This window comes from Citrus sinensis, chromosome 1 (assembly GCF_022201045.2).
Source record: "Citrus sinensis cultivar Valencia sweet orange chromosome 1, DVS_A1.0, whole genome shotgun sequence".
Taxonomy (NCBI): domain Eukaryota; kingdom Viridiplantae; phylum Streptophyta; class Magnoliopsida; order Sapindales; family Rutaceae; genus Citrus; species Citrus sinensis.
The window spans coordinates 23,113,549-23,137,517 of NC_068556.1; the positions used below are offsets into that span (position 1 = coordinate 23,113,549).

A 23,969-nucleotide genomic window follows, 5' to 3' on the forward strand; every position below is an offset into this window, starting at 1 on the left:
TTTGTTTAATTTGATTAAATTATATTGTCTTATATGTAATTTTATTTGTGGATAATTTGGTAATTAAAAATTCTATTAAATCATGGGTTGAGTAAATTAATGGATTCAAATAATCTCATCATTTATTTAATAGAAATAAACTCCATAATTGATGCATCAGAATCTCATTCCTTAGATTGAATATTTTACCCCCACCGAATTTTAAAAATACCCAAATTATCCTCAATTCAAAAATTTTAAAATTTAAAAATTGGCAATAAAAAACTCTAGTACCCTAATCAATCCACTACTAGTAGCAATCCATCTCATGCACCAACAATAAAAGGCTGTGGCTATTTTAGAATTGTTCTAAAAATAATCGTGAATCACAACCACACACAAATTAATAAATAATAAAAAATACATTGATAAATAATAACAAATACATAATAACTTTGACGGGGATCCCAATCAAAATTATATTCCCGCCCAGCACCAGTCAACCGCCTAAATGATCAAAACTAACAGCAACAACAGTTGATCCGGTGACAAGCCGCTACAGTTAATTATTATTGCTGTTATAATAACCAAAAATATTTTAATAATTTATCACAAGTCATTCAAATTCTAGATTTAAAAAAGTAAATTCATGATATTAGTCAAAATTCTGATTTGAATTCCTATCTTAAAAACATATTCAAGCACGCAAAATTTATACTAGGGTTGGTGGGGTGCGCCAGGCTCTTGCAGTAGTGCAACGCAAGAGCGACGCTCGAGGGCCCCGATAGCAAGCTACCGTTGCGGACTCTCCCCCTACAAAAATTAATTTAATATCGTGTGGGCCGATGGCCCACATATCAGATATTAAACTGATAAGAACAGATACTACACTTGATCTTAGCCAAAAGGCCGAGAAAGGTATGCTTTGCTACTCGTCTCAGCTTCGCTTTTATTCTCTACTCGCCTGTTCTCCTTCTTTTATTTACCCGATGTGGGAGTCTGCAAACACGGGACTTCATTAGACTTTCGTAGAAGTAGAAAGCCAAATTTTGGCCTCTTGAACCACGCGTTTGTCAAAGTTCTGTGATTGATTTTGATGGTGCAACTTCAGCCGTGCGATCAAGGTTGAAGATAGTCCTTATTTTTGATGTAGAATAGCATTTTTCCCCCCTGAAACACAGTTTCTGTTTACGTGGGTGATCGAAAAAAATTGCACCATCAAAAAATTGGTGTTCAACTTCAGCCGAATTTTGTCGTCGGTTGACTAAAGGTTCGTGACTTCGTTCACGGTGATCATAAAATGTTCTTCAATGTTAAATCGAGGACATACACATGATGCATAATACATTATTAAATTTATACATTCATCCTTAATCTCACACAACCATCTGATGATGAAATTCACGACCAATCCTACATCAATTTTTTCTCAACCTTTATAGAGCATTCTTCTTGTTCTTCATCATTAAGGAAACTTCATAGCAATAGCATCCTCCTCTTCACTTGAAATATTTGTTTTAACTTCATATTTGAGCTGGGATCAAGTGACTAACACATCATGTTAGTTTTATTTTTATTTTTTTTGAATTCCACATCATGTTAGTTTAGTTTAACCGAGCACGAATCTGGACAACCTTATTGAATTTAAATACTAAAATTCGCCTATTTGATATTTTCTTTTTTCTTAGAAAAAAAATATAAAAACCATCGTCGATCCATCATTTTCGTGGCATGTAGTGTGAAATTTTGGGAGGCCAACTGCCCAACTCTCAGTCCAAAATCCGGCCGGCCTTTGGGCTGCATACTGACCTCTGAGCCTAGCCTACTCATTTTCACTCGTGGCCCATGGATCCAGCCATCCTTCCCCAACAACTTTCAGCCGAGCATGAGTAAAATTCGCGACAACGTCGTGTAACATTTTCGCCGCCTCTTGTACACTGCAGTGCCAACTCCGATGGCTGGGGCCCACTTCGCCTCCGTGAACCTCCCAGCCTCCCTCACAAACGCCACCACCACGCCACTAGAATCACTAAAGTCACCCCATTCATCTTCAATTTTCACCGCACTCTCACCGAGGAGACTCACTAAGCGAAAAAACTACCTTCGCCCTAAAATCCTCAAAACCCCAACTAAACCGCGGCGAATAGAACCCGTAATCACCATAGCACCCCAACCTGAAAACGACGCCGGATATTCCGAGGAGCCTTCCGTTAATGAAATCGAGGAAATTGCCCCGCTAGTCGATGACGTAAAAGAAATTCAGGTTTTGGAAACCCAGGGTCTCGCTCGAGAAAACAGCGGCATTTTTGGTAAATTTTCGGCAAAGTCCGTCTTACAATTTGGGTTGGGTTTTGTTGTGCTTTTTTTGTTACAAGCAATTTGTACTGTTTGGATTCTAGGAGAGGAAGATTCTGAGGAGGAGAGTAAGAATAAGAATGCGAATGGTTTTTCTAAGGGTGTTAGTGTTAATGGGGGAAGTAAAGGGAGTATTTCGATGGAAAAAAATATGTCTTTTATGGATAAAACTGTAGAAGATAAAATAAACGAAATTAGGGCAATGGCGAGGGAAGCGCGAGAGATTGAAGAAAGGAGATTGACAAATGGTGATGAGGAGGGTGGTAGTGATGATGAAAGTGTGAGCTCTCAGGGTAGAATTGGTATTGAGAATGAGATTGGCGCTCGATTGGATCAGGTGGAGAAGAAGTATAATTCTAGAAATGGGAAGTCACCAGGGTTGTCTATAGATGTTTTGGATGAGTTTGAGGATGATGAGGAGGAGGAAAAAGATTCAAATAAGACCTTAATGTTTAAGAAGAAGCTTAGGTTTCGAGGCCCTTCGATGAGTTTGACAAGTGATGCTAAGGGGTTCTCTAGTTTGGGCAGCCGTGAGGCAAATGTGAATAGGAAGAATGATAGAGCAGGCTCAAATAGTGATTTGTGGGCAAGCAGTTCTGGTGAAAATTCAAATTTCTTGCAAAATGATGGGAAAAGCTTGGAGAAAATGCCAAAGAAGATGGGAGTTGGAGACAATAGTGACACGAGGTTTGGTAATGGTTCTAAGAGTCTTATCCATGCAAGATTCATAAATTGTTATTGATAGTTTTGTTATTTTACTTCATCATCTTAATTACATTGTTTTGTTTTGTGAAATGTTTGTAAGTATGCTACAATATCTGGATTCTTGATCTATCAGTTGTTAATGGACTGAATATTGAAATTTGTTTTATTTGGACTTTTGATGGGAACAATTATGATGAAAACATAAATAGGGGAAGATGAATTACATGATGATAATTTGAAAATTGTTATGCAAATGTTTTAATGTGTTTTTTCTAACATCAGTTGATTCTGAATATTCTTTTGCTGATATCATGTACTTGCCTGGTTCATTATCAAATTTTTAGGCACTGTTCAGGAGACTAGTCAAGGGTCAGTTCAAGGTGTGAGACCTAGAAAATCAAAATTGAAGATGCAAAATTCACAGAACTTCACGAAAGAAAGCCAGGAATCTACCGCAGAATCCAAAAAAGATGGCATGTTGGAAAGAAATGGTGGTTTACAACAAGGAGCATTGCAGGACAAGCCAACAGCCGACATAACAAGAGATAATAAATCAGCTGCCAAGTCTGATTTCTGGTGGTCAAATCTTCCTTATGTTCTTGTAGGTTATCGAAACTTTTAAACTTTTTAAATTGTTGGAGAATTAAAAAGTATATTTATATAATCAAGCCTTGGCTTTAGATGCATCTTTCTCTAATTGTGTGAATAATTAGGTACTCGTATTAGGTACTTATTGATAGCGTTACAGTTGAGGAGTAGTTTTTATTGTCTCCTTCATTATTATCTTACTTATGGTGATTTTAATGTCAAACTTAAGGGCATCTTTTTGCCATTGATATAACATCCTCGTTTTCCTTTCTAAATCCAAAATGGTTTTCATATATATCATCTCATCTTGCTCTCTATAAAGCCAGTTGAAAGCATTGACTTAGTATTGGCTTTCAACTGGCTGATTCTGTTTTGCATGTCCTTTGTAAAATCTATGCACCTCTGAGCACTGGGCTGATATTTATTCAATTCCAGGCTATTGTTATGCGAAGAGGTTTTGAACAAGAAGGAGCAGAGGGTCTTTTTGCATTAAGAACTGCTTCAGAGGTGCAGGACCGAGATAATGCTTCCTATACTGTTGTTTTTGAGAACCATGTTGATGCCAATCACTTCTGTCACCTACTTGAATCATTTTTTGAAGATCTAGGGGATTTTAGTACTGACATCATTCCTCTGCCGGTAAAAGTAAGCATTCTAACTTTATTTCTGAATAGATCAAAGTTATCTGATCACTTTAATGAACCTTGGAAGTACTTGTTTGGTGAGGAGAGAGATCAGGTGTGAAATCAAACACTCAGTGCATGGAAATAATTTAAATTTTTTGTAGGAACTTCTTGCAGCTGTGAAATCAAATACTAAGAAGGTGATTGTTCTGAAGAAGGGCCAGCTTAAGCTTTATGCTGGGCAGCCATTTGCGGATGTTGAGAAGGCTTTGCTCTCTTTAGTTGAACATAATTATGGTGCCTCCACAAGAAATTTAACATAATTCATTTGCTAATTTTTATGAACCTGTTTGTTCTTCTAGAGTGCGCAAAGTTAAACTTCAGATATGGACACATGACCTTACAGATAGATCCCGGGGCTCTTCAAAACATTTTTTATGCAAGAAGCACCTGCAATGAGGCTGTGGAGCAATTTTGCAGTATTGTTGACCAATTTTGCTTTACATATTTGAATTTTATAGTTGGTTTTTCTATAACATCCGTCATTGTTCAGATCACTAATTATTAGGGGTATTTGTTCATGTGCGAGGTTTGTTCTGTGAAGTTTCCCAAAAAAATTTCTTACTGCAGAAATAGAAAAGAACTGATCATTTAGATATGCATCCGTTATATTTCGCCATTTTCTCAACAAGGAGGAAGAAAAAAAATACTAGAAAATTGACCACATTATTTCAACATCGTCGTCTCAAATATAACCATAGAAAAGACAGATTCATTCACATCATTAATGAAATAGAAAACTTTTCTTCACAAGACTAGAAGAACTTGGAACTCCTCCTGCTAGACAGCAACATCCTCCACTCTACTGTGAAGTGATAATTTTGACCATGGACTGAGCATCAATGGGTTGTAAATTTGATTGGCAGAAGCTCTGCCATGCCTCTTGCTTATGTTCTTCATTTTCCGTAAATGCATTGTACATTGAATTCACCATACTTCTTGCCGCTTCTCTAGCCTCAGGCAGTCTATCATTTAACAATCCTGCAGCTACTTGAACCAACGAAACCAACCCTAGCTCTTTCATTCCTTCAAGGCCCTGAAAGTTATTGATATCATTTTGTTAGACACTAAAACGGGAAAGTATTAGCAACACAATAAAATAAGAGATACAGGCTGCATGTATTGACTAATGTTACCATCTTGGTGACACATATGGATATGGAAATGGCAGCTTTGGCCCTGATTCTAGGGTTGGTGTGTTTAACATATGTCTTAAGCTTTTGGAGCAGAGGCAGAGGAGTAATGGACTCCACCATTGTGTTGAGTGCCCTATCTGCTTCTTCACACACAAATTTCTTGTCTTGAGAAGCTTTCATCAGTAGCTGGAGTACCAAGTTATCGAGTGCATCAGAAGTGGAGTCAAGCAATTTGTCACCAAAAGCACTGAAAATATCAGATGCCGCCATAATAGAGGTTTTGCACAAAGCACTTCTTGGGTTCTTCATAGCCTTCACCACCACCGCCATCACCTTTTCCCTAAATTACACAATCACTCATGGATGTTACTCCACAACATAACAAACAGAAACACACACACACGCACACACATATAGAATGACACAAAGTTGATGCATTTACAAGTTAGGTTCCAAGAGAGAGGAGTGGTGCAGTGCAAATCGCCTGGCATTGTTAAGTGATTCACAAACCTTCGTCCAATCCTTTGAATCTAGCCCTTCAATTAAGCACTAAAAATCCACCAGGCACCCAAATCAAAAACATTAATCGAAACTGCTACTGGGTTTGTTCTTAAAACGTTAGAAAAGATAGAACACACAAACCTATTTGATATATATAGAAATAAAACTTACTGGGATCATGGACTCAGGGTCAGGAATGGCTTTGAGGTTCTCAGAGGGGATATAATCAATGGAGGCATCTGCAGATGGCGGAAATGAAGCCTTGTTTTCATCATTAACACTGAGATCAGGCTGTTTTTGGACTTGAGCTGCAAATTTTACTTGCTTTTTGGGCCTCTCCGGTGTGGTTATGGGGAGAGCATTATCAATGGGTCTCAATGCCATAGTTACTCCTGAGTGAGGAAGATGAATTTTTTTAATTTTTTTCCAAGAGATATTGGAATTTTGAAGAGATTGATTTAAACTTGAAAGAACTTTTGATGCAAATACAGAAAGTAGTAGAGTTCCCTATTTGTTAGCTCTTTCAAATTTTAAAGTTGCAAAGAGACGTTGGACCTTTCTAGTAACGGTCATATTTCTCCAATACTAACGATTTTGGAAGATTTATAGCGGCCGAAGTTGAGATCATGAGGACGCGTGGCATGATGTACGGTCATATCCCCCAAGGTATCGTCTTTCAAATCATAATAAATTTCTTTGGGCCGTGACACCTTTGATCAATTTCTAGTGAGTAATTAATTTATTTATTCATATTTAACAGCCTGCTTTATACATTTCCAACTTTATGTACTTCCCCAGAAACAGGCAGATGATACTCTTGCATCAATTTTTTTTTCTTTTATCGATGTTTTTAAGCATGGTATTCGAGCATTTAATCAACAGAAGTTGCAAGCAAAAGAATCTAATCAACAAACTGCATCTTTAGTATCACCACTCACAAGAAGGTAAATGAAGAGCCAATATTGTCTGCAAATGCTGTTCCAAAAGCTAACTACATTTCTAAACGCAAGCCCTTCTATTTGAATTTGAAACATTAAAAAAAATAGAGTCATGGTACAAATGGTTAAAATATCACCTTTCAAAATATTAAGATAACCAACTATTTCATGTGGGATTTACCTCTCAAAATACGATATAAATAATGTATGACAAGTAGATTACACAGAACAAGATGGTTCGCAACTCCGCATCAATAATGCTTGTCCAAGATGTGCATTTTGACAGATAAGTACCTCGTGCCGGTCAAGGGGATACGAAAGAATTTGATTATGGCATCGATATTGTACCCCAAAAGGAGGCTAACTATGAAGGAGAAGACTCTCAGACAAATAGACAATGTTCTCTGCAATCCATGAGTTAGCTAAGTAGTGTTGGAGCAGAATTTAACAGAGCTCTGAGATGCAGCAACAAACTTCTAAGGAAGTGACCTCATAAGAATCAAGTGAATACAATTGTCCTAGGAATTTGAGAAGATATGAATAATGATCACAAATTAGCAGTTGTTCCATTGATTTTTAAGCAAATATAAAATACTAAATTTCAATCATGTTCGGATTTGGAGAATGCAATAAGAAGATTGCGACATTTGCAGAGCCATGGATGCAAAATTAAAAATAAACTTCATGCCGTTAAATATCATATTAGGGGCACACCAAGTCTCTGCACGTGGTTGCCAATTTATATTACCCAATCTGTAAAGTTCACTGTCCAGAATCATTGAAACTTTCGAATTTTTTTAAATGAATTTGAATCCAATGCCGAGCTATGCTGAGCTTTTCATAATCTTCAACCATACATACATTCATAGACAGTTAGAATTCGATTACATATTACTTCTTATCCAATAACTATCAATCACAATCTTAAAAAAATTTCAGTTCAGCACTGAATCCAAGTTCATTTTTCATTTGCAAAACATCAATTCGTTCCAAATTGGATTACCTAAATTACAAATAAGGAAATCCCTCTTATCAGGGCAACTTAATTCACATTAAGAAAGTGATAAGATGAAGAATTGTTACCAGCATAACTCTGTTGTCCAATGATACCAAAATTACTTATGGTATCAGGCTTTTCCCCTTTCTACCAAAACAGTTAGTCCCCTGAAAACTAATTAAGAAATCATGTTACCAAGATCTCGCTGCATGTTGAGACTTTGCAGTTTCTCTCAAGACTGCACCCACAATAGCTGCCTGCTCGAGACATTCAGCTTTATGCAGTGCATCTAGAAGAATAACACAAGTTTTGGTATGAATGTTAAAACCTTTCCGCCGAGTTTCCTCAAAAAGTGTATATGCATCCATTGCTCTTTTTGCATTGCTTAACCCTTCCATCATAGCGTTATAACAAGCAGAATCAGGTACACCTCCATTTTCCTTAAACCTCTCAAACAGCCCATTAGCCTCCGTGATATTACCAGCCTTTGCAAGTCCTGAGATCATGGTAGTATAGGTGATGGTATTGGGCTTGAACCCTTGCTTTTGCATCTCTTGCCAAAATACAAAGGCCTTGTTAAATTTTCTAACCCTACAAAGACCATTTATGATAATGCTGTAAGTTACATGGTTGGGAGTGCATTTCAAGTCTTTCATGGACTGAAAACAGACAAAGGCTTCACTAATTTCCTCCGCTTTCACCAAGGCATCAAGCAAGCAATTCCAAGTGTATGCATTAGGTGTCAAACCTTTCTGCATCAACTCTTCCATTATAAGATATGCTTCATCAATTCTACCAACTTTCCCAAAACCATCAATAAGACTGGAATAAATAACAGTATTTAACTCTATTCCTTTTGATTTTGCTTCTTCGAAAAGCATGTATGCTTCATCAAGCCTGTCAATTTTAGCAAGCCCATCAATGACAGAACCGTATGTAACAACAGTAGGATAGTGACCTTTTGTCTTCATTTCCTCAAGTAGCTGGTATGCTTTGTTGACCTTCCCAGACTTGCAGAATCCATCAACAACTGTGTTGTAAGCACGGGTGTCTAAAACACAGCCTTGCTTCTTCATTGCATAGAACAACTGATCGGTTTCATGGGCAAAACCTGCTTTCACAAGGCCATGAATAAGGATGGAATAACTCTGCACATCTGGAACAAACCCCTGAGCTTTTATTTCCTCAAACAAAGCTCTGCCTTTCTCCGTTTCTCCAGCTTTGAAAACACAATCCATGTAGGTGTTAAGGAGCATTAAATCAGGAGAACAGCCCCTTTGCACCATTTCCTTGTATATTTTGTGACCATCCTCCTTCCTGCCATGCTTGAAGAAGTTCCTAATCAGGGAAGTATATAAAATGGCATTTGGAATCTGATCAGTGTCCAACATCTTTTCATAAAACTTGTATGCATCATCCACTCTGCCATTCTTGCCTAAGCCATCTATAAGCGAGCAAAAAGTAACAGCATCTGGGGTGCAAGTTTTGTGATCCATTCCTTCAAATATAGAAAAAGCTTCATCCAGTTTTTGAGCTTTACACAGTCTGTCAACCATTATGTTTACAGTCATTACATTAGGAAACAAGCCAGCTTCTTTCATGGCATCCCGATACTTCAGAGCACCCTCAAAGTTTCCAGCCTTGCAAAGCATGTCAATAAGAACGTTGTAGGTTGTATTATTGGGCCTTGCATCTTTCTTCATGGCCTCAAAGATCTTCATTGCTTCTGTTACTCTTCCTTTCTTCCCTAGGCAAGTAAGAAGGGAATTATATGCTATTACACTTGGTATGCATCCCTTTTGTTTTAGCCTTTCAAATAAACTGAATGCCTCATCAAACTTTCCAACTGAGCCGTAACCCATAATCATGGTGTTATAAGCATATGCACATGGGACTTCTCTGTTACGATCCATTTGCTCAAACATCGCCACAGCTTCCTCCAGTCTCTTAGATTTGCAGAGAACCCCTATCATACTAGTATAAGTTACATCATCAGGAGCTACAACTTGTGCTTTCATCTCATGAAAGAATTTCCAGGCCATATCAACCTTTCCCACCTTACCAAAGCAGTCAATACAGACGTTATAAAGAACAATGTCAGCACTAAAAGCATTGTTCTTCATCTCATCCAAAAGGAAGAGAGCATCATCAACTCGTCCTTCCCTGGCAAACACACGAATGAGAGTTGTAAACAAATGGACACTTACTTCATAACCTAGCTCCTGCATTTGATGAAAGAGATTGAGCATGAGATTTGATTCCCGAACCGTAGCAAGAGCACCTATCAAAGTTGTATAAGCTGTAAAAGCAGGGCGGAATTTGAACTTCCTCATGGTTTGGATAATATCAAAAGCTTCTCTCAGCATCTTTGACTTGACACAGCTTACAACTAACTCAATACATGTGTTATTTGTAGGACCAATTCCTGCAAGACTCATTTCGCCCAAAATCTCTTCTAGAGGCTCAAAATTTTTGCTCACAGCCATCACCATAAGAAGTGAATTGTAAGCTTCTAGAGAATGAGCTTGATCAGTTTTCCTCTCAACCCACCGAAAATAATTTATTGCTAGATTGACATCCTTCAGCCTCCTCAAGACTCCAATAACTAGTCCTGGTTGAGGCATCCCATCAAGTGAGGATAAAGCATTCTCAACAGCAGGTCCCCAAGGACCGGCATGCAAAATATTGTACACGTCATCAACAACTGTTCTTGCCCGATCATTCATTCTCGAATTTCCTTGATAACTCCCATCCCCAAACAAAACAACTTTCCCATCAGACCCAAAGGAGGACCCATCCGACCATGACGATAACCTTTTAGAAATATAAAAAATTTGATAACGTAGTCTTCTTCCTGAATTCGTAGCAAAATCCAGCAACTACAAGTTATGATCCAAAACCATTTGAAGATATAAAAAGAGAGAACCATTTCACTCATTTTACCTGGGTTTCTTAAGAGCATCTTCATATAGACATGACAAAATTCTGCTACGCCCTTTCTGTTCTATATCGATAAGTTGAACAAAATAAGCCAAAACAGAGCACGCGTGTATCCAACAATACCCTGCATACATAGACATAAACATTAACACAGTATATAGTTCGATATTCAAAACAAGAAAAGAGACAAAAATTATTGCTTCTTCACTGTATATCAAAAAAGTAAAAAAAAAAAAAACAAAATTTTCTTAATCGAGATAATTCATTTACCTTGAAAAGATTGCGCGCATAGAACCAGCAGGGTTTATGTGAGATTCTAGGAAAATTTCGTTTGATAAGCCATCCGGAGAACCTTTCATGACGAATAGAACCTCGCTGCAGTTCTTTTGAAATCTAGCCCAAATTTTTATGAAAAGTCTGAAATACCCTTAATCATACCAACTTTTGACCAATGAGTAAAGACTCTCTGGTTCGTGGAATCGACTAGCCCTGGACCCTGGCAGTTTGGTCGTTTAAAACAGCACCGTCACAGCACAACGGATCGTCTTTTTATCTGTTATTCGGTTTCTAAAACGCAGCGTTTTACCTCGTCTCTCATACTAACAGGCAATAGCGCACACACCAGACACCAGTGTTAGGATTCATTTCCAATCCACACAGACTCAGCGAGCTTTTCCTCAAACAATGCCTTCTCCGATCTCGACGACTCTCTAATACAAATAACTAACTCAAACCAAACCTCGAAACGGTGACGTACAATGGAACCGCACTACATCAGACCTCGATTGTATGGGCCACAACAACACCAGCCAGTCAAAATGACGATACCACCCTCGCAGCACACTGACAACGACCGGAGCAGCGGCGAATTACGTGCGCTCGATTGTAATCTGACGTCTCTCTGCGATCACATCCAAATGGAAGGCTTCAATTCCGGCTCCTTCTCTGATATCATCGTTCACGTCATGGGGTCCACCTACCACCTCCATCGCTTAATCCTCTCTCGCAGCTCTTACTTTAGGTATCCGCCATAACTAACTAAATTCCACTGAAGAACGTGGACGAAATAGTAAATTTACATGAAACAATGATTCTTTTTTAGGAACATGTTACACGATCATTGGAAGGAAGCGAGTGCTCCAGTGGTGACGTTACACGTGGATGATAAGAATGTGAATGGGGAGGCAATTGCAATGGCTTTGGCGTATCTGTACGGCCATCGTCCTAAGCTTAATGATGCTAATGCTTTTCGAGTTTTGGCTGCTGCTTCATTTCTTGACCTTCAGGTTAAATGATATTCTTTTCACTGATTTTTATATCTTTTATGGTGTTAATGTCCATTTTGTGTTAATAGTGGTGTTTTTGATGCAGGATTTATGTGCAATATGCACTGATTTTATTATATCCGAGTTGTGGACTTCAAATTTATTAGCTTACCAGGTTAAACATGCTTTTTGTTACCTTAATTGCTTTAAAGCATTTTTGTTTTTCTCAAACTAAGTCATAATTGTAATTTCAGGTATTTGCGGAGAATCAAGATTATGGCATACATGGAGAACGCGTAAGGAATGCTTGTTGGGGCTACCTTTGTCAAAGCGGTGCTGTAGAATTGAAAGAGGTAAAATATTTTTGACTGCATTGTTGTATATGTTGTCCTTTTGCCGCATGGCTTTGTCCGTAACAATTTATTCAAATAATTTTGATTTGTCCACCTTAGGAATAATGTGGCTTCCTATACCAAAGGCTTTTAATGTGATTTCAATTGTGACTTTATGGTTCAATTCTAACTTGTAGAAGATTTTCGCTTGTAAAATTTGTAGTTTGATTTTGGACAATTGGGCCTTATATTGTTGATCATTCTGATCATGTAGGTGCTTCCAAAACTGTCTCCTCAAACTTTGCATGCATTGCTGACCTCAGATGAACTGTGGGTACCAAGTGAAGAACAACGGTAAGAGTTGTGATTTGAGGTTCAAAGCTTGAAATTTCATGAACTAGGATAATAATTTTTTTCATGTTTTTCATTAAAAGGTTTGAACTGGCTTTGTATGCATTCCTCGCAAAAGGTGCTTTTTGTAAGGCAGAATGTTTTGAGCAAGGAAGTTCCAGTTCTAAGGCGGGAGCAGGTATCTCTCCTGATTCTTATAAAGCAAAGGGCAAAAATTTGACCAATAGCTGCTTGAATAAGAGGTTGAATTCTCAACAAGGATACTTAAATTTAACAGATGACCTGGAGGGCCAGAATGCGGCTCGCACTCTTCTGGTTGAGCTTGCAGACTGTGTGGTTGACTTACAAACAGGGGTTTCTGATTCCAAGCAACAGATGCAACAAGCTGTATACAATCGCCCAAAATTGGAGCCTGTATATACCTGCAACATGAATCAATCTTCATCTTTGTGTAGTTCATACTCGAATACAGATAGAAATAGAGCTTCATGTTCTTGTGGTGAAATGGCAATAGGAGTTGGAACCGGGGGACTGGGGACCAATACTCTGTCTATGGAGGGACCATCTGAAGAAAGCCCGTGCTACTGTATAAATAACAGCAGTTGGCTTGCAAGTGACCAATCAAAACATTGCTCTTCAATGGATTCTTCCTGTATGGTGAATGATTGGGGAAGATGTGGCATGCCCGCTCTTTCATGGGGTGGCAGGGTTGTGGATAGAAGACAGGTAAATGGTAATGCTAAAGGGAATCCTGGGGTGAGTGGCGAGGAATATGATGCTTTTGTCAATATATTTGAAGGCGGCTCTCTTTTATACTGCAACATGTCTTTTGAGGCACTTTTAAATGTGAGAAAGCAGCTTGAAGAATTGGGATTTCCTTGCAAAGCTGTAAATGATGGTCTTTGGCTGCAGGTTTGAAACTGAATTGCTCTTTCCTTCTATCATTATTTGTTTATTGTTATGTAGAGAGGATACTTGTACAAAAGGGATGAGTATGCTGCATATTTGCATACAAACAGGGTGTTCATCACCAGTTTTTTTTCCCTTTAGCATTCAAAGTCACCAATCCCTTCGAAAAGCTCTTATTTTATTTTTTTAAGTTATTCATATATGAGGATGTTAATCTTTTCAATTTTTTGGTTATCATGTAGATGCTTTTAAGCCAGAGGGTGCAACAAATTGTTGCTGACACGTGCAAAAATTGCTGCCGTATTAGTATGGCTTGCACTTGCAGGCAACCTTTTGGATTTTCCCATGGAGTTACAGCCGGTGGATATTATATGCAAGACCATGATCAGAGTAATTCACCCGGCAGCATTGGAAATATATATGTTGCTGATTCCTCTCAAGGTGAAGCAAATGGCCTCTTCAGGCCTGTAAGAGTTCATGTTAGGGGTCAAATTGATGGGCTTGCAGGTATTGGACGGGGAACTACATTTGTGCCGGCTGCTGCTTGGCCTCCTACGCGATTTGTCTTTTCCCGTGTGCCCTTTGGCATGGGCAATAGAAATTGTCAGCAATCTCCGGCTAATGACGATGCAGAAGCTAGAACTGACCACAGTGGAGACCTATCGGGAGATGGGTTGACAGCTATTGTTGGGTTAAGCCAAGGGGGGAATGATACGGCTAATGTTCATGGAGATGAGGCAGAGCTGCAAAGCAGATTGTCTTCTACTTCTATCTCAGGTCCAAGTACTAGTGGTATTTCCATGCAGATGCTCGAGTCACCGGAGCATGCTGTTGGAATTGAGTGGGAGAATGCAAATGGCTCTTCTATATCATTGGATATGAAAACACCTCTGAGTCACTTCCCTCCCTTTCGTTTTGGGTAACATTTTCTTCCCTTGCATGGTCAACAGCATGTGTTACATGTGGTATTATGTTGTGAAAAGTCGGCTGGTTCTGCAGGATTGAATTTGAGGATGTGCACAGGCTCAGTGATGGCCAAGTTAAGCACTCTCCAGAATATTTTTATGCAGGTTCTCTGTGGAAGGTATCCAAATATCAACATGTCTTTCTGTTCATAGATTCAAAACTTTATTGGGGTTTATCTTTGACCTTTTCTAGTAGAGTTTGGATTTATATGCTCTATTTGAATTTCAGGTAAGTGTTCAGGCTTTCAACGATGAAGATCCTCAAGGGCGCCGAACTCTTGGTAATGGTCATGGAAATATTTTCTTTAAAATAATTTGTCCTATCAGGACCAGCATCACTAGAGATAAATACTTAATTTCAGGATTGTTTCTTCACCGTCGGAAGGCAGAGATTACTGATTCTTATCGAAAGGTCAGCCTTAGTCTTGATAAAATGAAGCTGGATTACGTGTTTATTTGTTTCTGTGTGTCCGCACCTTTTTATTTTCATATTTTTGACCGAAAAGTTTCTAATTATTACCTCCTTTCCTGCTGATATTACTGACTCATCTTTTCAGGTTCATATGTATGTGGATTCTCGTGAAAAGGTTACTGCTCGTTATCAGGTAAATCAAAATTCTTATATATATACACAAACCCTAAGGGTACCTGTTGTGATTTTGCTTTTTTTATGCCTGTTATTAGTTGATATGCCCATCAAAGAGAGAAGTCATGGTGTTTGGGAGCTTCAAACAGAGGGGTACTCTTTTACCAAAGGCTCCAAAGGGATGGGGCTGGCGCACAGCTCTTTTGTTTGATGAGCTTGCTGATATTCTCCAAAATGGGACCTTGAGAGTGGCTGCTGTCGTGCAGCTCGTGTGATTTTTATACAAGGTAATTTCCCTTCCTTGACCTGAACTGTGATAAATTAATCAATCAATGTCACTCCGTGCTAATTCAGGTTTTTTTTTTTTTAAATAAGTGTTTCAGATGTAGGCTGCAGATACATTTTTTTTTTTAAATTCCCCCAATCAAGGCCAAGCAGCCCTTCTTTCACGCAAATATTTAGTGAGAACAGATATTGTGCCTGTACATTCAACTTCTCTCTTCAGTTTTGTTCATAGCCTTCACTTCTGTGAATCATAGTCAACAAATAGAAATATTCATTGTAATACAATTTCCTAGTTTCATTTACTTTGTATTTGTATACCGTACATTACCAGTACTTTAATGTCTATTATGTGCATTAACATAAGCCATAAGGGCTCCTGAATACAAGGCAGGGACCTGTCTATGGTACAGAGTCTGTAACCAAATTTCCCGTCATCCCACCGTCCGATTGTCTATTGTTTAGTTTCTCACTCCACATCCAACGGCTGATGCTGCAGTCTGTAGCTTACAGATTCTGTAAGCTAGTCAAGTCCACAAGGCAGACTCAATTAAAAGTATCTGACAAAAAATCTTGAGAAAGTTTCTTGTGCCATATCATTAGTCGTAGCCGCCATGTGCCGTGATCTAATCATATTCTTCAGATTCTTTGCGTGGAGTTTTTCTTCGTCTACCAATTTAAGAACGCATTCAAGTGTGATTTTAAAGAAAATAAAATAATTTTACATAATGTTTTGGTCGGCAAGCATTTACTTTTCATATGATTATCATTTGCCCAAAAGTCAGAAAAGGTACAAGTTCATTAATGTCTTATTTGGTATTGTGATAATGTAATTTTTCAAGCTATAATTAAACTATAGTTGTTATGAGGAAGAAAATTATAATTATTAAATAAAAATTAATAATATATAGTGAATATGATTTTTAAATAATTATTTTTATAAAAATAATAAAAGAGATTATAGGGTTTGTTAATCATACAAGTATAGTATTAAATCAGTTTATAATACAAGTATAGTATTAAATTAACTTTACTTTTAAATTATAGTAGGAAATGCTTACAAAATATTTTAATATTATAGTTTTTCTTAATATCAAACAAGTCCTAAGTTTTAATGTGTTGTGAGTTTCAATGAGAGAGCATAGAAATATTTCTTAAGTTTTCTTCTATATTCTCATTATAGAGGTGGGCAAACTCAATTCAAATTTGATAGACCTGATCCAGTCCAATATGATTTTGAGGGGTTAAGTGAGTTAATTGGGTTAATTTTTTCGAATCTAATTAATAATTAAGTTTAGTTAGATTAATTATTATGAACCCATTTTATCCAATTTGACCCACATATATAATAATAATAATAATAATAATATGTTAATATTCGATTACGGCTCTTTTTGGTACAACTTTTCAAGTAGAGATTATTTAAGTAGAGCTTTTACTAAAAAAAAATTTAATTGTTTGGTTGTCAATAAGAGCTTTTATTAAAAATTTATGAAATTACTTTAATAGATAAATTTTTAAAAGTTATGTTATGAAAAGAATAAAATTAAATTAAAAATAAGTATAGGATATTTTAACATTAAAAAAAAAACTTTTTAACTTCTATTCCCAAAAGCTCAAAATTTGGGCTTTTACTAGTGGAGGTAAAATAGCTTATTTAAGTTTCAAAATCTCTATTAGAAAAACAACCAAACAATAACAAAAATTATGATAAAAGCTTATGAGCTTAAATAAGCACTTACAGCCATTAAATAAGTTATACCAAGCAGGTACTACGAAGCCCTAAACACCTAAACAACTAACCTAATTTTTAATCTTTTTTATTTTTTTATGAAAGAAATTATTTCTTTCTCGTATCCACTGCTCTAGATTTTAGTTCTAATACTAAAGTTACTCTCTCAAATCTCAATTCGTAATCAAAGCAATATATATTTTTTTCAATTATTCATTCTTAATTTTTTTTAATTGTACTTTAACTAACAAGAATGAATTGGCTTATTTATTTTCACAAAACATGCATGTCTAGAAGCTTATTTTTGAAATTTTCTTAATCTTAAGATAGTTTACTTTTTATCTTTCTTTATCGAATACTAGACAGTAAATGAAAATTCAATGTTATAATACATTTTTATTTAATTTCAATAAATTTCATTTCAATTTTATATCTTTTTTTATTTAATTTTTAATTTCAATTTGACATTCAACCGAACATGATGATTGAAGGATTCGATTAGATTAGGTTGAATATATTTATTTAGTTGGGTTGACTTAATTTTATTTCAATTTATTCAATAATGGGTTGAGTTGGATTTTCATATACTCTCATGTCCCATTGAAACCAACCCATGACCACACCTAAATTTCTCAACATCTTTCATATGGGTATTTTTCATTTAAATTATAAATTAAACTCCTCCCCTACCATTAGAAATGAGATGCAAACCCTTGCATTTCCTGTACCACCCAAAGAGGCTTTAACCATTGAGAGATTTCATCCAGGTTATTGGTTTAGGCAGCCGATCAGTTAAATCTCCAATTCTTGGGAGTCGCTTGAGCACTATGTTCTTTTTTAATCTCTAATTCCATTATGCCTGCTACATACATGTTGTTTACACTTCATTAATATTTATCTAGTTGTTTTACTTATCTCCTGGCTAGTTGAAGAAGGCTAGTCTATAAAAAGCAAGCTAGCTTCGAGTTATCTTTTCTTGATAAACAATGTCATTGCCATCTTGGCTGACATGCCTCTCGTGTTCAAGTTCACTTATTCAGTCCCTAAAAAGTTGAAATCCTTCTGCCGTTGCAGTCCAGTGGTCATTTCTATGATGCTATAAATTGCTTTCCTACGGCCTGCCTCTCAATGGTGTTCTGTTTTTGGACCATATACATGGGTTGCTTCTTAGAGAACCGAATGGTTTCTGTTGATAGGATCAAGTAGGCTACAAACATTTCGTCTGCAGCTCCATGGAATATGATAAATGCTCTTTCCCCACCAAACTGGCCTAGCAATGGTAACATTGAGTTGCAGAATGTCCAGGTAACTTTCAACTCTTTATATATGATTTTCTTGTAGTCAAAATCAGCAACTTGGTTTATAACAGTCGTATCAGCTGGAGGCCGGGAGCATGAATGCCCCATAAGAAATATAATTATTGATCTTTCAAGTGATGTGAATCAATAATAGCATGAGGCACAACCATTAAAGGGCAAATTGTTATGCTACCTCATGATTTCAAGGATTTAGATTAGGATATACTGGTGTAAAATAAAAATATATTACCTGGGAAGATTATTGTATTAGACCAAGTATGAATATAAACAATTTCCCGTAATATTTGATTAATTATGTGATTATCATGAATTTTAAAGTAATTTATCATCAGATTAGCCGTTCTAGCTTCTAGGCAATTTAGTGACAAATTGCGTGAATTGGATAATTTGGAGTGGATTATTTACAGAAAGGAAAATGGACTGAAAAATACTAGCACGCTGTACGTTAATGCTACCTGGACGACCAATGAATCTGTGACGCATCACGCATGTGAACTTGCCATCCGACGTCTACCACAATTAAAATAATAATAATAATAACACAAACACAAACGGTACGCATCTACTCTCGAACTTTTTAGTTTCCGTAATTCCATTTTTACTTGATTTTTTTTCTTCTACGTGCCGCGAAAAATTATATCAAAAAATAGAAAACAGAAAATTACAAATAAGCTACCAATTTCTTCAGATCCAAAAATCCGTCGAGATTGCTCAAAACCCTGACAACAAATCTCTCTGTTTATGCATTTCGTTCTGTCTGCATTACGTATTTTTGCTTCGGACAATTTTATCACAAGTTAGGGCTTCTGTTTAATTCTCTGAATTCCTTGCTCTTGTTCGATTTTAAATTTGCCATTAGCTCAAAAATTTAAATTTTTAATCGTTGCATTTACCGTTTAGCCAGTCGCTTTTTTTTTTTTTTCAAATTACGTTTGTTTCATCAGAAAACCCTAATTTTGCATCATGTGTTCGTGTAAATGGATTTGAAGTTTCTAGGGTCTTCCAATCTGAGCATCAATTTCGATGGGTGCTTTAACAAGCAATCGTAAGCGGGGAGACGAGTACTTGAATTACCAAATCCCGTATCAAAATTTGCATATATCGAAACGGCCAAGGTTCAATTACACGCAGCAAAACCAAAACCAAACCCTAATTTCATCAAATAGCACCGTTTCGCGAATGTCCAGGTATCCAGAAGCCAAGCCTCCACTGAAAAGAGAAGTTCATGCCCCGTGTAGAACACTCAAATTTGGGTTTGCTGATAAGTCTAATCAAGCTTTTGGCTCGAAAAAGGCAAATGGGTATGGTGAAAATCAAAACTTAGGTATTCGTATGGGGAATGTATTGAGATATCACTTAGAGAAGGCAAAGAAAAGCGCTTTTGGTGCTTTTAGGTATTTTAGTAAAGATAAGGAAGTGATTGATGCTGATAATGAACAAGAAAAGGTAGAGGTAATATCTGATGATTCGAGTGTTGAAGAAATTGATGCTATTGAAGATGGGAGAGAAGGGAGGTCTCTTGTGTTTGATCCAAGACCCCGAGGGAGTGATGAGAATGAGAAACCCGTGGTTGATATTGGAGAAATTGATGGGAAATCTGCAGAGGAGAGAAATTATCATACCAATTTGCAGCCTTCATCGTCTTCTGTGCTTACGGATACAAATAATGGTGATGTTTCGAAGATGATTGATTTGTTGTCATTGAATGGTGAGATGACTGTTGATGTGTATAAGAAGCTGTTGCAGAGTGTGCAGAAGAGAGGTTCTAAGTTGAAAGAAATAGAGTTTGAGATTGAGTTAAATGAGAAGCGTTGGGCTTCACTTAAGCAGTTATGGCCTTTAAAGAAACCAGAGGAAGAACAGGTAGAGGTGAGCTCTTTTGGCTTGACGTAGTTTAAAATCTGATATGCCAGTTGATTTGTTGGTTTTTGCTTTTTCTATTCAAAGAACTTTAACCCCTTTGGAATAATGTTGAAGCTGTCTCTTCTGAAATGCTATGTGCTCCCTTGTTTTCTGTTATTGAAACTGTCATTAATTGATTTTCAGGAATTACCTCGCGAACCTTTTATCCCTCTTACAAAAGAGGAAGAGGCTGCGGTTGAGCGTGCATTTTCTGCAAATTGGTATGATTGATGGATATATCACTTGTTAGTTAAATGGTGATTGTTGTTATTTTAACATTTGACGCTTACTCTTCCAGGAGGGCGGTTCTGGTCTCTCATACCGAGACTGGTATTGACATTACAGGAAAAATTCTCCAGTGCCTTAGACCTGGGGCATGGTTGAATGATGAGGTATACCTTTTAGGGCCATATCCGTTTAATCTTTGTGTGAAAAATGATTTCTCATTTGTATATGTCTTCTGTTTTGTAGGTCATAAATGTCTACCTTGGGTTGCTCAAAGAAAGGGAAAAGAGAGAGCCCCAGAAGTTTTTGAAATGTCACTTTTTTAACACATTTTTCTACAATAAGGTTGGTTACTTGTTCTCTCACAATTTTTTTGTTTTGTTTTAATTTTGCTAAACTTAATCCTATTGCTGATATATATCATTATTATTATCTACTTTTGTGAGAGTTGCTTATTCTCGTGAAAAGAAAAAAAAAGGATTTAGCATTGAAAGATTGTGCATACTTGAACATTATTAATTGTATTAACAGTCTAAGACATCATTTGCTGCTCTTCCCTTTTCTTTTTTTTTTGGGGGAAAAAAAATGGTTTCCCAATGAGCAAACTATGATTGTTGCTAATCTTAATGCCTGTGAATTTCTATATTTCCCTCAAATTTTCTGTTTTATAACTCATTCTACATATTAATTTGTCAAATTTGATTGGCCTGCTCACTTATCATTTTCCACATCTGCTTTTAGGTTTTATTGTTCTCTCACAAATTTGCTTATTTTTTCCTCAACTTTAATTAACTATACTTATCTGCTCTGCCTCTTGCTTTCAGTTTTTCTTTCCCTTCATTAATCATTCTCACATTTTCTGGTGTTAGTGTATTTTACCTTTTGTTAATTTGATCTTGATGTCCAGTTAGCTTGCGGAAACAAGGGCTATGATTTCAGAGCTGTGAAAAGATGGACTTCTGCCAAAAAATTAGGGTATGGTCTCATTGAGTGTGACAAGGTAAAGTTTTTCTTAACCATCCTTTTCTTTTATTACCATATTATTTGCCAGATTGATTAATATACTGATCTATGAGTTGTTTCATCTTTTTTGGCTCAGATATTTGTCCCTATCCACAAGCAGATACATTGGTGCTTGGCAGTGATTGATAGGAAAGATAAGAAGTTTCAGTATCTTGATTCACTCAAAGGAAGGGATAAGAAAGTGCTGGGTGACCTGGTATTTTTTTAATAATTATTTTCCTGTACTCATTTAGTTACTCGTGCAGTTATTATTCAAAGGAATGTAAAGCTGTTGTAGGAAAGTTGTTCTCCTCTCTTCTTTGTCTACAAACTTAACTTGCTATGAACTTCTTAAAGCTGTGCCTCAGGCCTTGTTAATCAGTGAAAATGTACATAACCTATTAATTGTTAATAACTTTGGAGGCTTAGGAAACCTAGATGTAAAGTAATCCTGGTAAAAGGTATTCGAGTATTGAAGTGTGTGGAAGTATAGTAGAATAAATAATAATCCTTGATAGGAGTATGACACAGTGTGCTTTAAACAATAGAACATTTCAAAAGAACTTCACTTTAAGGAAGGTGGGCACCTCTTAGTTATCATCTTTTTACAAATGCGGCTTTCACTTCAACAGTTATTACTTGATGGTGAAGACAAACATTTTTCATTAATTTAAGATTTGCAATTCATGTTGCTCGTTATAGAGATAATTAATGAAAGATTGGCTAATGTTATTGATCTGGTTTTTCCAGGCTAGATATTTCGTTGAAGAAGTAAGGGACAAGTGTGGGAAAGACATCGACGTAAGTGATTGGGAACAAGAATTTGTTTTAGACCTTCCCGAACAGGCAAATGGGTGTGTATTATCATTTTTCATGGTTATCTGAATGTTAATTACTAGTCAACTGCTTGCAGATGGGTCAAGGGGTCAAGCAGGAAAAATATATTCACCGCAATGATTCTGTTTTATTCAATTTTATGAACAATTTTTGAGAATGTAAAAAGTAAAGTTTTAATGGTATGACTTGTTTCGGACAATGGATATCTATTATGTTTCATACTTCCATTTTATTCAAGGCGAAGCTTCTTTTGTTGTATACATTAGCTGTTTCAAAAAAGTTACCCTATTTGGTTTCATTTTCTGTATAACTCTGGTTTTATGTTGTTTCTGTCTAATTATGGATACTTTTAAATTGAAATTATTTTGGTCTTATTTTTCTTAATTGTAACAGGTTTGATTGTGGCATGTTTATGCTCAAATATGTTGACTTCTATAGCAGAGGTCTAGGCCTTTGTTTTGACCAGGTAACAAGTTACTAGAAACTTGGTCTTCTTCCACAATGTATATTTTTAAATATTTTTCTCATTAGTTTTTACGTTGAAACATTACAAATTACATTTTAAAGTCTCCAATGTTGTAGGCTTTGACCTATGTTACTGAAAGCATTAAATGTTGGAGCTTTTCTGAAATAGAAACACTTCCTTCAATGAACACTTTGGAGATGATTTTTCATTTCTTATTGCACCGCGTAAAATGTCATGGGGTTGAATATTTGTCCTACTCATGCGTGCATTGTCTATATTCAATGTTTCATCTATTGAACTTTTGCTTCATTTTTTCTTGTAGAGCCATATGCCCTATTTTCGAGTGAGGACTGCAAAGGAGATCCTGAGAATGAGAGCTGATTGATTGAAAATGTGAATCTGCCAATTCAATAGCATGTTTCTAACACCATATTAGCACTTACCATTTAGAAGATAGCAGATTTCTTAAGAGGAAATAATCTGCTGATTAGTAACATTTTGTGGCACCGTATTAGTATTCATATGTAGCAAATAGCTGATTTTGGGAGGGTAGATGCGCTTTTGTCAGGGTTTGCAGTGGTGGTCAAGAGCAAGTTTTAGTTTTCCATTGGTCAAGATTATCCTGGTAAGATGAATATGGTACACATGCCAGTAGCAGTGACCGATGATATATATTGTCTATAATTCTATATCCAAGCATGGGTTGTTAGATGGATTTTGGAAGTTATTGTTTTAAAAAATTTTGATTTTTGTGTTTATAGCTATCATCTTAGTTTAATGGTCCCCTTTTCTTTGGAATTCAATATGTACGTTTCACTTTTGGGAGAATGAAATGAGTATTCGTGGTTGCGTGTTTTGTATGGTTTCGAACTCAAAATCTTGTACGTGTCTGCCCTTTTGATGATCAGGAAGCAAGCTTTTTGATAAGCTGCTGGAAAGTTAGTGATTCAAGGCAAGACCTAGTTTAAATACCA

The 23,969-nt window shown here is 36.6% G+C and overlaps 5 protein-coding genes and 1 non-coding gene across 13 annotated transcripts; 3 read left to right on the forward strand and 3 right to left on the reverse strand.

Moving 5' to 3' along the window:
- Window positions 1-705: 705 nt before the first annotated feature.
- LOC112495704 (U2 spliceosomal RNA) lies at window positions 706-901 on the reverse strand. The gene has a single exon (XR_003062033.1). It is a non-coding gene; the product is annotated as a U2 spliceosomal RNA (small nuclear RNA).
- Window positions 902-1,355: 454 nt separating this feature from the next.
- LOC102617239 (uncharacterized) lies at window positions 1,356-4,908 on the forward strand. The gene is made up of 4 exons (XM_006489020.4): window positions 1,356-3,026; window positions 3,384-3,640; window positions 4,063-4,272; window positions 4,415-4,908. Exons 1-4 carry the CDS (start codon window positions 1,934-1,936, stop codon window positions 4,571-4,573), a joined length of 1,719 nt encoding a protein of 572 aa, XP_006489083.1. The 5' UTR covers window positions 1,356-1,933; the 3' UTR covers window positions 4,574-4,908.
- Window positions 4,909-4,957: 49 nt separating this feature from the next.
- On the reverse strand, window positions 4,958-6,524 carry LOC102617528 (uncharacterized). Its single transcript, XM_006489021.4, has 4 exons — window positions 6,119-6,524; window positions 5,889-5,995; window positions 5,447-5,786; window positions 4,958-5,346 (listed from the first exon to the last, which is right to left on the reverse strand). The coding sequence occupies exons 1-4, from the start codon at window positions 6,329-6,331 to the stop codon at window positions 5,113-5,115; spliced, it is 894 nt and encodes a 297-aa protein (XP_006489084.1). The 5' UTR covers window positions 6,332-6,524; the 3' UTR covers window positions 4,958-5,112.
- A 450-nt stretch (window positions 6,525-6,974) lies between these two features.
- On the reverse strand, window positions 6,975-11,241 carry LOC102616245 (pentatricopeptide repeat-containing protein At3g06920). Of its 2 annotated transcripts, XR_008052309.1 has the most exons (4): window positions 11,093-11,241; window positions 10,826-10,946; window positions 7,969-10,736; window positions 6,975-7,403 (listed from the first exon to the last, which is right to left on the reverse strand). XR_008052309.1 is itself a non-coding variant. In XM_006489016.3 (3 exons), the coding sequence occupies exons 2-3, from the start codon at window positions 10,848-10,850 to the stop codon at window positions 8,074-8,076; spliced, it is 2,688 nt and encodes an 895-aa protein (XP_006489079.1). In that variant the 5' UTR covers window positions 10,851-10,946; window positions 11,093-11,241; the 3' UTR covers window positions 7,555-8,073. The 2 variants fall into 2 exon arrangements, 1 of the variants encoding a protein (XP_006489079.1); XM_006489016.3 differs by lacking the exon at window positions 6,975-7,403 and having other exon boundaries at window positions 7,555-10,736.
- Window positions 11,242-11,368: 127 nt separating this feature from the next.
- On the forward strand, window positions 11,369-15,949 carry LOC102616534 (uncharacterized). Of its 3 annotated transcripts, XM_006489019.4 has the most exons (14): window positions 11,373-11,843; window positions 11,925-12,108; window positions 12,194-12,262; window positions 12,342-12,440; window positions 12,694-12,773; window positions 12,854-12,948; window positions 13,048-13,682; window positions 13,922-14,598; window positions 14,679-14,763; window positions 14,874-14,925; window positions 15,007-15,056; window positions 15,202-15,249; window positions 15,329-15,517; window positions 15,606-15,949. In XM_006489019.4, the coding sequence occupies exons 1-13, from the start codon at window positions 11,581-11,583 to the stop codon at window positions 15,503-15,505; spliced, it is 2,514 nt and encodes an 837-aa protein (XP_006489082.1). In that variant the 5' UTR covers window positions 11,373-11,580; the 3' UTR covers window positions 15,506-15,517; window positions 15,606-15,949. The 3 variants fall into 3 exon arrangements, with proteins under 3 accessions (XP_006489081.1, XP_006489080.1, XP_006489082.1); XM_006489018.4 differs by having other exon boundaries at window positions 11,369-11,843; window positions 12,854-13,682; window positions 15,614-15,949; XM_006489017.4 differs by having other exon boundaries at window positions 11,370-11,843; window positions 12,854-13,682.
- A 3,174-nt stretch (window positions 15,950-19,123) lies between these two features.
- Window positions 19,124-23,851, forward strand: LOC102615181 (ubiquitin-like-specific protease ESD4). 5 transcript variants are annotated; one of them, XM_006489012.4, is made up of 10 exons: window positions 19,124-19,359; window positions 19,553-20,432; window positions 20,610-20,686; window positions 20,764-20,857; window positions 20,937-21,035; window positions 21,598-21,690; window positions 21,790-21,909; window positions 22,443-22,546; window positions 22,923-22,995; window positions 23,318-23,851. In XM_006489012.4, the coding sequence occupies exons 2-10, from the start codon at window positions 19,587-19,589 to the stop codon at window positions 23,378-23,380; spliced, it is 1,569 nt and encodes a 522-aa protein (XP_006489075.1). In that variant the 5' UTR covers window positions 19,124-19,359; window positions 19,553-19,586; the 3' UTR covers window positions 23,381-23,851. The 5 variants fall into 5 exon arrangements, 4 of the variants coding, with proteins under 4 accessions (XP_006489075.1, XP_006489074.1, XP_006489076.1 ...); XR_001509173.3 differs by having other exon boundaries at window positions 19,124-20,432; window positions 22,443-22,493; window positions 23,318-23,393; XM_006489011.4 differs by having other exon boundaries at window positions 19,124-20,432.
- Window positions 23,852-23,969: the final 118 nt, after the last annotated feature.

What these genes read in the sequence shown, in the direction of transcription:
- LOC102617239 (XM_006489020.4), top strand. Translation starts at nt 1,934, where the DNA reads ATGGCTGGGGCCCACTTCGCCTCCGTGAACCTCCCAGCCTCCCTCACA. An exon ending in CAATAGTGACACGAGGTTTG is followed by an intron (nt 3,027 to 3,383) that starts GTAATGGTTCTA and finishes TCAAATTTTTAG; the next exon opens with GCACTGTTCAGGAGACTAGT. An exon ending in CAAATCTTCCTTATGTTCTT is followed by an intron (nt 3,641 to 4,062) that starts GTAGGTTATCGA and finishes ATTCAATTCCAG; the next exon opens with GCTATTGTTATGCGAAGAGG.
- LOC102617528 (XM_006489021.4), bottom strand. Translation starts at nt 6,331, where the DNA reads ATGGCATTGAGACCCATTGATAATGCTCTCCCCATAACCACACCGGAG. An exon ending in ACCCTGAGTCCATGATCCCA is followed by an intron (nt 5,996 to 6,118) that starts GTAAGTTTTATT and finishes GTGGATTTTTAG; the next exon opens with TGCTTAATTGAAGGGCTAGA. An exon ending in TCTCTCTTGGAACCTAACTT is followed by an intron (nt 5,787 to 5,888) that starts GTAAATGCATCA and finishes TGTGTAATTTAG; the next exon opens with GGAAAAGGTGATGGCGGTGG.
- LOC102616245 (XM_006489016.3), bottom strand. Translation starts at nt 10,850, where the DNA reads ATGAAGATGCTCTTAAGAAACCCAG. An exon ending in GATGCTCTTAAGAAACCCAG is followed by an intron (nt 10,737 to 10,825) that starts GTAAAATGAGTG and finishes CTACGAATTCAG; the next exon opens with GAAGAAGACTACGTTATCAA.
- LOC102616534 (XM_006489018.4), top strand. Translation starts at nt 11,581, where the DNA reads ATGGAACCGCACTACATCAGACCTCGATTGTATGGGCCACAACAACAC. An exon ending in ATGATGGTCTTTGGCTGCAG is followed by an intron (nt 13,683 to 13,921) that starts GTTTGAAACTGA and finishes GTTATCATGTAG; the next exon opens with ATGCTTTTAAGCCAGAGGGT. An exon ending in TTACTGATTCTTATCGAAAG is followed by an intron (nt 15,057 to 15,201) that starts GTCAGCCTTAGT and finishes TCATCTTTTCAG; the next exon opens with GTTCATATGTATGTGGATTC.
- LOC102615181 (XM_006489011.4), top strand. Translation starts at nt 19,587, where the DNA reads ATGGGTGCTTTAACAAGCAATCGTAAGCGGGGAGACGAGTACTTGAAT. An exon ending in CGTGCATTTTCTGCAAATTG is followed by an intron (nt 20,687 to 20,763) that starts GTATGATTGATG and finishes TTACTCTTCCAG; the next exon opens with GAGGGCGGTTCTGGTCTCTC. An exon ending in GTCTCATTGAGTGTGACAAG is followed by an intron (nt 21,691 to 21,789) that starts GTAAAGTTTTTC and finishes TTTTTGGCTCAG; the next exon opens with ATATTTGTCCCTATCCACAA.